Raw genomic sequence first — 13748 nt, 5'->3', positions numbered from 1 at the left:
AATCCACGGCTGTCTTGCAGACACCCTCACGCAGGCACACCTTCTCTTGATTTATTTGGCTGCAGTCACCAGTCCCGTTGTAGTGCTCTCCCCCTCCCACTCCCTCCTGCACACAGGAGGTCTTCTCTTGCATTCTGGCCTAAATATTAGGAAGCTTACTGGGTCCTGGAATGTAAAGGGAAGCTCTAAGGTCACCTGTGTCCTCACCTTTCTTCAGAGGAGTGGGTCTACTGGTCTCCATCCCCTGTGCCTCCAATTAAAGACTGTTGAGGTTCTACTTCAGGGGTAACTGTTGTTGTTTGCTTTTCTTCCTTTTTAAAATTTCACTTGTGAACCATATTCCTAGCATGTCATCCGAGCCCAGCGGGCCATCAACAACGAGATGGCGCACCAGCTGTATGTCCTGCAAGTGCTCACCTTTAACCTGCTGGAAGACAGGATGATGACCAAGATGGACCCCCAGGACCAGGTGAGCACTCCCCGCATAGTGATCAAAGCAAAAGAGGGAGAGAAAGTGTCATTCAAAGTCTTTTCTTGAGCCACCCTGAAACCAGGAGATTTTAGATATCATTGCTTTATTATCATCTCAGAACTTGAGTGCATGACTTTAATATTCAGGTGAATCTAGAATCAGAAAAGAAATGGATTCTTCCAATAGGCCCCAAACACATGCAAATTCTTCCTTTATTGAATAAATAAAAAGCTTTTCATCACATGGCCACAGACCTTGGCTTGGTCCCAGTACCTTCCTTCAGTGGTAATGGCTTTGCAGTCATTCTCTATAAGGGCCACTTGGTAGCTCTGTGTGGCAGAGACTCTGCAGGTTGAGGAAGTAATTTCCAATTTCCAGTGATCATTGCCAAGAGTGGGGCCCCAGGTTAAACTTAATTTCTGGGCTGGCATCTTTGCCAGTTGGCTATCTGCTGTAACTCTCTGCTAGGTCCCTGGTTGTTGTGCACGAAAGGTTATGTCCCCATTCGAAAGGCTTTTGGAGAACTTTGCTGTGTGAGGGCAGAGGGCGAGGAAACAGCTGGGAGCCCTGCCGTAGCACATTTTCAACCTAAACAGGGCTGCAGCTTTGGAAAGGAAAACACTCATTACTGGCACGTGAGGGCCTGATCTGTTGCAGATGTGAACTGCGTATGTGCAGTGTGGAGCTGCCGCAGAACTTCATTCATGGCGCGCGGCCACGCGATTAAGAGTGATGAAGAAGCTTTGCGAGGCCAGTGCATGGCCCCGTGTTTTTGGCAAGGCCAAGCGTAGTCATCCCAGAGAGATGAGCCTGTCATCTCACCACTTCTAGTGACGGAGAGCAATGCCTCTTAGTAGGGAAAGACCCTGCTTGTTTGGAAACCCTTCCTTTTATTTATTATGTTTTTTATTGTGACAAAATAGACATAACATTTACTGTTTTTAACCATTTTTAAGTGTACAGTTCAGTGGTGGCATTAAATACATTCACATTGTTGTGAAACTGTCACCATCATCCGTGTCCAGAGCTCTTTTCGTCTTGCAGAACTGAAATTCTGTACCCATTAAACACCAGCTCCCCACTTGCCCCTCCCCCAGCCCTGATCACCACCATTCTGCTTCCTGTGAATTCAGTGACTCCAAGGATCTCACAGAAGGGGAATCAAATAATATTTATCTTTTTGTGTCTGGCTTGCTTCACTCAGCATAGTATCTTCAAGGTTCACCCATGTTGTAGCATCCATCAGGATTTCCTTCCTTTTCAAGGCTGAGTAATATGCCATTGTATGTCTGTACCTCATGTTGTTTGTTCATTGACCCGTGGAAGGATACTTGGGTTGTTTCCACCTTTTGGCCCTTCCTTTTATTTTCATCCTGTGTTTGTTTCCATGAGGTTACTTCTTAGAGGACTTAGGGACCCCTTGTAAGTTGAACACTGTTCACCAACTTTGCTTGTCTCTCACTTTGTTTCTAACAGTCGGCTACTGCCAGTTTCTCTAGCTTAGCCTTCACCAGTGATGGCCCTTCCATCATATCTGGGCCTCTCATTTAGGTCTGCACTGGGCTGAGAGGATCACTGTGGAATATAGCCAGGGCTGACCAGCAGGGAGAGTGGCAGAAGGAAGAGCAGTCTGCCAAGCCCTAACTTAGAACGTTGGTTCTCTTTTATCTGTTTTTCTTTTGCCTGAGTGCAGTGATTCATTTAGACCCTGGGGAAGGAGGGAGTATATGTAACTTCACACAATGAAAGCTGCTTTTCCTCCTCTCCCCCCTCTTTTTTTTTCTCCCTGACTTCTTCAGGCTCAGAGGGACATCATATTTGAACTTCGAAGAATTGCTTTTGATGCAGAGTCGGAACCTAATAACAGCAGTGGCAGCATGGAGAAACGCAAGTCCATGTACACTCGGGATTATAAGAAACTTGGCTTCATTGTAAGTAAGCCATCTCCCCTCCCAACCTCCCCAGTCTGACCTCAGCCGCATAAATGATGTCTCCTCCGAGCGTGTGGTCCTCTTGTGCTTTACAAAATAGTTTCCAGATTTCCAGATGTTCAGCTGGTTTAAACAGGATCACATGAAAATCTCTTCTGGCCGCAGTGAAATGGAATAACTTGCACAAGTGTGACTAATACTGAGTTTGTTTATTCAGTTCTGATTAAGTGTAACCAAGAGTAGTTAGCCCGGAATGCATCTAGACTTCATTAAATCTACTTCACAAGATGCTTAAAGTTCTGTTTGAATTAAAAATGATGATGGCAACTGTGGGATGGATCTTATTATTGGGTTAATGACTGGATTACTTACATAGATTTCATGTCAAAGTCAAATCAAAAGTCTCCTGAAGTTTAATCACATTGAGATTTATGAAATTTCTCTTTTCTAAAAGCTTTATCTTGCTATGAAGGCTAATAAGTTGTCTCCTAGAGTTTTTTTTTTTTCAGTTTGCAAATCAGAACACAGCTTGTCCTAAATATAATCTGTTGTTTTTGTTTCTACTTGCATTCTTTTCTTACCTTTATCACCATCACATTTCTGAGTGACCTTTAGCTAATATCAAATTCTGCAGGTGTAAAACTGAATTTCCGTTTTAACCTCCATCATAAACAACATGAATGAGATTTTGGCTTGGTTAATTAGAAATCACTGGGCATTATTTTATAATTTCAAATACTCTTTCCTTGAAAAAAATATACATTATATGTGTGTGTGTATATATACACACACAGACATACACAGTAATATATATACACTATGTGTATATCTGTGTGTGTATATATATCTATGTATATACACACACTAATATTAATGCATATTTTGACAAAAATGATACTGTGATTTACGTGTTATTTGGAATGCCTTGTCCTCCATGGGAATTTTCTTTGAAAATATTTTCATATCAGTTAACATGTATTGTGTTTCATTACTGAGAAGCTTTTCATTGTTTGGATGTAATACAGTTTATTTAACTAAGCCCTTTTATAAAATGATTCAATGTTTTGAAATTACCAGTAAGTCTGTAATTACAATCTGTGCAGCCCAGTATTTATGCACATCCATGATCACATTATTAGGGTAAATTTTTGGAACTATTACATAATTTTTGTGGTATATATTTTCAAGGCTTTTAATATTACCAGATTGCTTTCCACAAACATTGAATAATTTCTGCTTTAACTAGCAGTGAATTAGATGGACCATTTTTTAACCTTCTCCAATAGTGTTTTTTAAACTAAAAAAATAAAACTAACAACCTGGTAAGTTATTGTTTTTATAGTATTAGTCTTAATGTGACATTTTTAATAAGATTAGTTGTTGAACATTGTATAATATTCAACTTGCAACTTGCCTTACAAGAGTATTCTAACATCATTTTTATACGATCATATCTGATATTTTGACCTTGATGTTCCATTTGATCTTTTAGTTGAATCAATTTTTTAAAATTTGAGCAAAAAGTGTCATGACTAGTGGGGCAGGTAAGTTTCCTGTGCTTGGGTGTCAAGGCTCATGGGTGGCAGTGGCCCCGTTGGCAGAGCCCCTTTGCCTGAGATATTGTCCAGGGAAGGTAGATGGTACTCACTTTCTCCTCACCCCTAGTTCTTGACAAGTTTTATTTTGGTATGGTGAGCAAAGTACATCCAGATCACTTGGGAAGCTTTGCAGTATCACCCTCAAGTTATATCAAAATTGCCAAGGAAGAGATCCAGGCATGTGCAATTTGAAAATACTCCCAGTTGATCCTGATACTCTCTCCTGGGGGAGAGCCCAGTTCTGGGGTACCCCTGTTACTGCAATGTCATCTTCCACCTCCTGCAACTGCCTGGATTCTTTCAAGCTATGCGGAAAATGCCAAACCTGAGCTCTTTACATGCACTGAGTCTCTGCCCCGGGTGGTAGTGGTTTTCCTTGGGGGCAGCTGGATTCCAGAGTGCCCAGTATGGAGGGACCGTGGAGAGAGAGAGCTAGGGGGATGACTGCTTGGTGGGGCTGGGATTATTACAGGCTCTGAGTCTTTATGGGGGGTGTATAGAATGGGGGTGGGTGGTAGGAAGCATCTCCTTTTTTATTTTCAGGCTCTGTTCTTACGTAAAATCCCCAAGGTATTATATGAGCCAAAATCTGAGTAATTTTTCTAATGCAGCTCTGTCTGTCCTGACATTATTATTAATTCCTTGCACAACTGGGTCTCAGGGTATATCTCCATCCTAGTTTTCTGCGTCTGGTGAATATTCCACTTTGTGAGTGCTTTATGAAGAACGATGGTGCTTTTTAAGAATGAAAGTAATTTGATGTGATTTTAAGACCTTTAGCACTGCCCAAGGACTTGAAAAGTCATTTTAGAAAAAGCAAAGACCCAGAACAGAGAATAATCAAGAGTGTTGGTTTTGTTTATTTTTCCACGGTTCTTTTTTGGTTTTCAATTTTAGTCCTTCCCCTGCAACTTCTCCCAGGCCACGGTCTTGCATCAGAGAGTTGAGAAGTTGGAAAGGCTGTTTAGTAATGATTTCTAATGCTGGAAATGATCCAACAACTTTGACAAGCAGATATTTTCACTTTTGAATACTCAGCCTGCCAGAAATCGACAAGCCTCAGTAAACAGAACCACGTGCTCCTTGCGCCACCTAGAGACCGTCTTGCAGGAGCGCTGAAAGCTGGCTGATGACGTAACCAGTGTCTGGCTGCAAAAGCTCCAGATGCTGTCAGCAGTCCTGTGCAGAATTCTCTCTGTACTCTCCAAAGAGGAGTAATCTTGCCTGTTAAACTCCTCACTGAACTTTAAGGAACAATGTGAGGTATGGATAATCTTTGGATCTCTTTGAAGAAAAGTTCAATTCGTAAGATGAAAATTGCTATTTCTCATTTCGTCTCTCCCAAGTAGGCAATATCCAGCAAGCATTAAAAGACAAGATTTCTGAGTTCATTGGGCCTAGATTTAATTTCAGCTTTCCTATTTCCAGGACATTAGCTGTGAAACTGGGCAGCAACTTTGCTATTTCCAGGACATTACAGGGCCCTGCAAGACCATCTACTAGCTACTACTGGCACAGCACCTGGAGCTCAGGGTGCACTCAGCCAATGGCACTTCCCTTCCTCCCTTTTGGAAATCACACGTAGTGGAAATCGTAGGCAGCTTTTTAAGTCTTCAAAAGTAGAAGGGGCCGTTGCTCCAACAAGGCAAGATGAGCAGTTTGTTATAGTATAATACATCATAACACCTTGGAGAAGGCAGATGGGCCTCACATTCTTTCTTAGCACAGCATCCCCAAGGAGCATATTTTTCTGATAAAGTAATTCTAAAATCTCAGTCTAAAGTGGCTAAATGGCTTGTATGATTAGTCGTGACACAGAAAAGCACCTGTTTTTAAAGCAAAGCTGCTTAATCTTCTAAGATCTCTTAGTTACTGCTTCTCTAGCTTCAAAATGGACCAGCATTTGTAGGTCCCCTGGTGGGCAGAGGGGGTCAGGGTGGTCTGGAATAATACGATTATTGTAACTCCTAAGGGAGGGCACATGTGTCCCTCAAGGTGATGGAAAGCGGAGTCTCAGTTTTAGAATGACTTTATTTGGAGAACAGGGGAAAAGCTGTAAACTTCACACTATTGATTGTAATGACCAAAAACTGTGCAAAGTGGCTTTCATTCTCTGTGAAGCCTGTGTTCCTGGCCAGAGCCCCTTCAGAATTTGTCTCTGTATTGATTTAAAATGTATACCTTCTCTATTTATGAATCTTACAGTTTTTAGTCTATTGGAGGAGCGTCAAAAAGGAGATGTCTGTAGTTCATCTTCCTGATCCCTTCTGAATCAAGGCCGATGTTAAAATAGGACAAGGCTTTTTTTCCCCCTAGTTGCGTTGTTTTTCTTTCCTTTAGCTTGACTTGGGAGAAAATAAACTCATTAAAAAAAATTTCTGAACAATATAATGTGCTTTAACATGAAAAGTTTTATAAACATTTCCCTTAACATGTTAAGATTGTCCTAAAAGGAAAAAAAAATGACTAATATGTAAAAGTGGAAAAGTAATGGGTAATGGGAACAAAATCACTTCAGAATTAAGACTCATGTTCAAATTTTTAAGAGGATTTGCTACCTTCTTGGGTGATAGAAGATAATTATGCATAGTTGCACAAGTATAATTATACATAATTACATATGCAGTGCTTGGTGTCATTTTAATGTATTTTTCCCCAAATACAGATGGCAGGGAATGAAGTGAACTGCATATTTATACTTTTCTTCCTCCATCTCTGTCCCTGTCCTCATACCACAGAAGGAAGCATCTTAGTCCAAATGCTACTAGGATTCAGAACTTATTGTGAGAGTCTCACATTGTGATTAAGCTTGTGTTCTGGATTCAAGTTGCCCACACTGATTTCTGACTACCTTGAAACTGCTGCTGTTCCAAAATACCATGTTCCTGAACGTTCACTAAAATCATTCCAGATAAAGGAGAACCCAGTCTAGAGTGGACTTGTCTTATATTTCAGTGCTCTTCCCAACAGGACTGTATCATAAGCATTTGTCACTGAGAATGCGATTCAGTCCCTTAGAACAATAAGGACAGTATTAGTAAGAATCTAGAATACATTTGTGGGAATCAAAGACATTAAATTTTGACATTTACCTGCTTTTTTTGGTGCTCACCCCCCTTTTGCAACAAGGCATCTCTGGAAACCACAGGATAAAGCAGGTTTTTGTAAATTGAATCACTTTTCCCCATGTGAATGATTTAATAATGGGCATAGTATTCCAAACCAAGCATTTTGTTTTCAGATAAGTTACAGATATAACCCATAAATAATAGGTTATAAAAGCAAAAGGATAATAAATACTTTTTTTAAAAACACGCATTTACTGAAATTCTATAAGTTTTAGCTACATAGAGTGCAGGAGGTCCGTGGGTGCTCTGCAGGAAAGCTCTAACCAGTCAACAAGCCCCAGCCAGTCCCGTCCACATAAAGAACCCTTGGGGACCTTGCTGAAGGGGTTACCAGGGTCACGACCCAGGCACGGTTCAGGCTGGGTGAACTCACAAGTATGTGCCTATTCCTTGGGAGCCAGATTTTACATTCTCTGCCTCCTTGATGCTTTGCTTTGATCAGACAGCCTCTTTCCCCATCTCAAATGCTGCAGAACACACAGCCCTAATAACTTCCAGTTACAGTCTTTCTTTACTGGAGTAACCCTGGCCTGAGTTAGCCAGGAGATTCCTTAGTGAAGCCACCAGGTGGTGCAAAACCACAGCAATGGTCTCCCAACCAGCCCCCGGAACACTGGCTGACAGCTGCCAGGACACCCCGTTACATCGCAGCCTGCTGATGAGCCTGCAGAGTTTGAAGTTGTAGGACTAAGACAAGGGCCCTCAGGGACTAGCCGCATTCTAGGATGCTCAACTGCCACCTCGTTAAATGGGATTTGTCTGCTGTTCATGGCAGATGGGTTTTTATCCAGTATCTTGTCTTCTGACCCTCATTACCAATATTTTCCCCTATACCGTCCTCAAAGTCTTTTAAGCGGGGCACGGCAACCTATACATACAAGTGTTCTCTTTCAGCCTTAACATGGAAATGCAGGAAAGAATCCACCAGAAATGGAAAATCTGAATTAATATTGACTGTAATAACATATTTGAGTGTACATATTAAAAGTGTACATAATTAAAACACACGCCAGTAATAACACAGAGAGGGTAGGGTGGTAAATGGAGTCAAAGTGAACCAGCATTGGTGGGAAGTTGTACAGAGCTGTCTGGGAAAGTTTGATCTGACTCTTGATGTGTTTCTCAGGTACATAGAATCTTCTAGAATCATTTTTCACCTTTTGCTTTTAAGTAGCCATTTCTGGAGCTACATGTTGAAAGGTGCCGTTGAAACTTCTGTTTTAATAGTAGGGAGCATGCAAGTGTCTTGAACAATTTTTTCTTTTTATCTCTAAATTTTCCCTTCTTTGCTCCAACAAATATCAAGGGAATTTTGAAAGGGAAAAGAAGCCAAAGTAGGGCATTCTACGTGGCTGCCAATACTCGAAGCAAAAACTTTGAGGCAGTTTTGTGGCTTACTCTATTGTTGGGCAGGTGAGCAGCCTTCTCAGACGACTCATTCATCACAGGTGCAGAGAAGAACACCAGCCTCCTGCCCGTATGTGTGCAGGGTCGGCACTGTGCTGCCTTTCTGGGATGTTTTTGGTCAAACGACACCAAGCATGGCATGCGCTGTCTTCATGTTTGGTTTTACATTGTAACTATCTTAAAGTTGTAGCTGCGCACAGAGAAAAGAAAACCTTAGCCTTGGAAAGCTCTCTCGCAGAACCCAGGAAGATCACATGTGAGGCTTTCTTTTTTGTTATTGAACCAAGCACAGTAAATCACGGGACAGGCCTCCTGCCCAGTGGGCTCTTCACAGTGACACTTGAGCTCTCAGGGGGCCATCTCCACTGCAGTTTAGTGTCATCCTCTTCACAGTGAGGCACAGAGAGGTCAAGAAGTCCCACTTACAATACTTGCAGATCTGTTCCTCCCTGGCCCACCTTTGCTGTCGGGCGGCATTGGGAAATGGCCCGCGCTGGTGCAGTGGGGCCCGTAGGGGCAGCCCTGCCACGTGCTCTCTGTCACTGTCAGAGGGCGAGAGCCAGCCCCATTCTTTGCTCCTGCTGCAGGGCATGTGCTGTCACTGCCGTTTCCATCTCTTTGGTGACTTACACATGTGATATGTCATTCCCTTCTTGCCGCAGCTGCGGGAGGCGCACGGAAGGAGTGGTGAGAGCTGGGGAACAATCCGTGTCAGAAGCACCCACGGCCCGCTGTGGACGCCGTCTCAAGAGGGGACACGTGAATAATTGGGCTTTTAAAACAGTTTGATATTTTTAAAGGAAATATTTCAAAGGAAAACTTAGAACAAATGAACTATGATTTATCACTATGACAATACTTGAGCTTTGTTCTCACCTTGTATTTTTTGCTGTCATTAATTTTAGCTCCAGACAGAATTTCTCAGGGGTGGTTATTGAGGACCAGGTGAGGAGACAGGTTCCTTCCACTCCCGGTTTTCCAGACTGCATTCCCATTGAGCACCCTTTGCTGTGCTCCAGGAGGGACATTGATCTCCTGCAAGAGTTGAATCTGTTTTCTGGTCACTAGGGGGCGCTCCTGACAAAGGCATGTGCGTTAGAAACCCTACACACTGGTGGTGCTTGTATTAACATAAAGGACAGCTCTCATGTGCCTGAGAAGGTGGAGTACTTAGCCTCTGTGTGCGGTAATTTTAAAAGTTTCAGGAGAACCTTCCTTTCTCCGTTTTTAGGTTAAAATCCACAGGAACTTTGTCTCCTTTAAAATATGGCTGCGACAGAAGGAGGCAGCTTGTTAAACAGTGTCAATCATTCACCGCTCAGAGTATCCTGCAAACTCTTGGGCTCCTTTCTTTGCCAAGCAAAGGGGCACCATCCAACAGGGACAAGGCTGATGCACAGGGGACAAGGACAAGGAAACCTGAGGGTCTTGTGACATAAGCGAGTCAGTTTTGAGACTAACATAGCATAGCTCTTACGAACACAGCCTCTGAGGCCAGACTGCCTGGTTTCGCATCCCAGCTCCGTTGCATGTTAGCTTTGCGACCTTGGACAATTTACCTAACCTTCCTGTGCCCCATTAGTAAGTTGCATATAGCAGTGGCTGTAGCTCCTACCTAGGCTTGTTGTGGAATCAATGCGTAACAGATGCCAGCTTCTTAGAAACCTGCCTGGCACTGAGCAGGTTTTAATAAATTCTTACTGTAGATACTGCCATTTGGATCTGATGGCTGACATGAGTCCAGGGAATACATTAACCTTCCTGCCCTGGATGACAAAGACTGTTCTCCATTTGACCATAACCAGCTGGGTCAAAGGGTAGAAATTCAAAAACAACTAGTCCTGAGGATAGCATGTCCCAAAGTCCATGAAGTCTAGAGAATTTTCATAAGAGTTCTTAGCAGGGCAGGACTTTAATACCCTTCCAAGCGCCTCTTTAATGGAGAAAGAAGTGATTTTGTTTCACTGTAGTTTTGCTACTCTGGGACTCGCATGCAGGCACATGGCTAAGCATGTCCTTATGGGTGCAGTGCATCATAGGTGCTTGTTCTTGTGAGGTTTTTCAGAAGTGAGCGGGGCTGAAAACCATAACACATATAAAATCAATTATGCTGTGTGCAATAGGAAGCACTTTTTAGTCGGATGACTCCATCCATTATAACCTTTGAGAGTGCCTTGCACCTACTCTGGGCAGTGCCAGGACAGCATGGGCCGAGCAGCTGTGGGATTCCCGCACCTATGATGGGTGGTGGTGAACATCTAGCACTTTCCCCTTATGATTTCCCATAGTGGCCTGGACTTGTGATTTTGTCCTTAGTGGGGTCATATCAAAGAAGACCTGAGAACAGTGCTGGCTATTCTGGGGTGCAGGCAAGGGGGTGAAGGACTGGCCAGTTCAGAGACCCACGGTATAGTCGCCTGCTTCCTGTTGGTCCTGCTCTTGATGGCCATTGAACAGCTCCATGTAGAGTTAGCTGCCTTCTATTTTTATCCTTTTTGCTGAGACAGGGTGCCGTTGCAATACTTTCTATTTTGTTTTCCATTTTTTCCAAGTGGTCATCGTTTGTCAAGGTGCCCTTTGTAATTCCGAAATCGGTGTGACGTGACCTTGGGAGAGGAGGTGTGATCACGATGTCCAGACTCGTACATGTTTGTTTCATGTCTGCAGGGAAGTAATTTATACGCCAGGAGCTGGCTTCGTGGCGTGGGATTCTAATTCTGGGGATGGCATTTTGTATGTGTAGGAAGACTGTCAAAACCTTTCCAATGGGAAGGGACAAGAACCAATTTGAGAATCACATGGTTATATAAGCACTGTCCCTGCGCGGGCATCTCGGCACACTTCCTGTACTTGTTCATTCTGAAGAGGAGAGAAGGAGGAGCAGGAAGAATTTTCCCCGAACTCTGCAAATCTACTAACTTTCCAATGAGAAGTGACGCACACTCCCGAGATGGTGCTCGGGACAGCACAGTTGCAAGGGTAAGGGGTGTTTGTTACAACGTTACTTTCTTATTATTCTTCCCCTTCTCTTTAAATGTTTACATTACCAAACTGGTTAGACTGCTGAGAAGCTATCATTTTAGGGGGCCGACTGGGGTTTCCACTTATACCAGTAAGAAAACAGCTGCAGCAGTGACCCCCAGAAGCAGGAGCATTTGGGGAACCTTCCGGGACGTGGACCAAATGGTTCCCATGCTGTATCTCATTTCATCTCCACAAGGCACAAGGCAGAGGGACTATCATTCTTATTTTAGAGGTGAAGAAAATGAGGCTTACAGCTTCAAAAGGTCAGAAACCTGCCCAGAGGGGCTGCAGTGTTTCAGCAGGACAAGAACACATATGCAGACTGAATTGTCATTCTCGAGTTCTTTAGCCACAGGTAGAGAGTGTCGTGGAAGCAGGATGGTGAAATAGACAAAAGTAGCAGCTCTGGGCACAGCTTTATTTCTGGCCTCCAGGCGTTCTAAGGGGATACCTAGAACACTCTCCACTCCCCTGGAGTCCTTGAGAAAGCTACCAAATGCTTGTCTCGCTGCGGCCTTTTCAGACTCAGGATGATAGTCCCATTAATGAAGACTGCATGCTGACCACCTGCCTGCTTTTTAAGGGAACATGTGCAGACTGTCACCTTTCCTGGTTCTCAAACTAAACCCAGCAGGAGCGAGTCCACATCTTTGTTGGAAGGTAGAAGCAGAATCATGCTTGCTTGTCACTGAAGCCAGAATTGCTTCCAGTTCCCAGGGATGCTGGAAATCCTTCCCAATTCTCATGGCAAGCCAGCGGCAGGGCCAGTGTTTGGCACCGTTTCTTCCTGATGCCAGTCCCCCCTCTGCCTGAGCCTTGAGGCTGTGCTGTCTTGTTATTTGAGCAAAAGGAACAGCACTTGCTGAAAGGTCTCACTCTCTCTGTAGCTTTAATTCAGGTGAAACAGGGAGGCCTTGTCTCCAATCTTTGTTGAACCTCTGTCTGCTTTCGTGATGTTTTTCATTCATTTGAATTTCATTGATTCTATTTCTGAGATTTCTTTGCTCCTCCCCTTTCTCCCTCCTGATTCGGAGGCTTTCCCCCTCTGAGACGCTTTCTCCTATCACACTTGCTCATCTTGCTGAGTAGCTGAAACAGAGCAGTGCAGGAAAGCAAGTGTTTTCTTTTTTTTTTTTTTTTTGAGACAGAGTCTCACTCTGTTGCCCAGGCTAGAGTGAGTGCCGTGGCGTCAGCCTAGCTCACAGCAACCTCAGACTCCTGGGCTCAAGCGATCCTCCTGCCTCAGCCTCCCGAGTAGCTGGGACTACAGGCATGCGCCACCATGCCTGGCTAATTTTTCTATATATATTTTTAGCTGTCCGTATAATTTATTTCTATTTTTAGTAGAGACGGGGTCTCGCTCTTGCTCAGGCTGGTCTCGAGCTCCTGAGCTCAAACGATCCGCCCGCCTCGGCCTCCCAGAGGGCTAGGATTATAGGCGTGAGCCACCGCGCCCGGCCTAAGCAAGTGTTTTCATGACCCGGGTCCTGCATGCTCACCTTCTCTGCTCCATGATCGTCCAGAAATTGGCCTTCATTTTTTGCCTCCCCTTGTTTGTGCAGCCTGCTGTTAGCAATTTTGATTTTGGTTCTCATGATGCCCCTAGCTCTTTTATACATTTATCTGAAATGTCATATCCTAAAGCTTTTCCGTCTTAGCACCCACATTCCCACTGCATCTGTTCCTTGTCACTCATGAGTGTTAGGGATCAATAGAAAGGCTGGAGAATGGGGACCAGGAGGAGGGAGGGGCCCCTGCAGTTTGGCTTTTGGTTGGGGGGGGGCTCCATCATAGACAGCATGTTTGGGACCAGGTCTGTTAGGGGAAGAGCCACGCCAGCCTTCGCAGATGGGGCAGCTGTGGGAGGAGGCACATTTCTCCCTTACTCGGGGAGAGAATTTCTGATGCTGCTACTCACAGGATGGAGCCAGACGTGCAGCCCACCAGGCAAGACTGAGCACCCACAGCAGGTATCCCAGGCATGCAAGAGCCATGCAAGAGCGGGCTTGGATCTCCGAGGCAGGTCTCAGTGGCTTGCTGAAAGATGGTGTTCCATTGGTCACCGGTAGATCACCTTTTTTTTTTTTTTTTTGAGACAAAGTTTTGCTCTGTTGCCCGGGCTAGAGTGCCATGGTGTCAGCCTAGCTCACAGCAACCTCAAACTCCTGGGCTCAAGCAATCCTCCAGC

General features: G+C 44.1%; 1 protein-coding gene across 5 annotated transcripts in view; it reads left to right on the top strand.

Moving 5' to 3' along the window:
• Positions 1 to 13748, top strand: part of ELMO1 (engulfment and cell motility 1) — a 503740-nt gene that overhangs the window by 204331 nt on the left and 285661 nt on the right. For all 5 annotated transcript variants that reach the window (XM_045564710.1, XM_045564711.1, XM_045564715.1 and 2 more), the window contains exons 12-13: positions 347 to 469; positions 2272 to 2403. In XM_045564710.1, the coding sequence (XP_045420666.1) occupies positions 347 to 469; positions 2272 to 2403 (255 nt within the window). The remainder of the gene's footprint in view (positions 1 to 346; positions 470 to 2271; positions 2404 to 13748) is intronic.

The sequence above is a fragment of the Lemur catta genome, chromosome 11, assembly GCF_020740605.2.
Source record: "Lemur catta isolate mLemCat1 chromosome 11, mLemCat1.pri, whole genome shotgun sequence".
Taxonomy (NCBI): domain Eukaryota; kingdom Metazoa; phylum Chordata; class Mammalia; order Primates; family Lemuridae; genus Lemur; species Lemur catta.
This window is presented reverse-complemented; position numbering and strand designations above follow the sequence as displayed.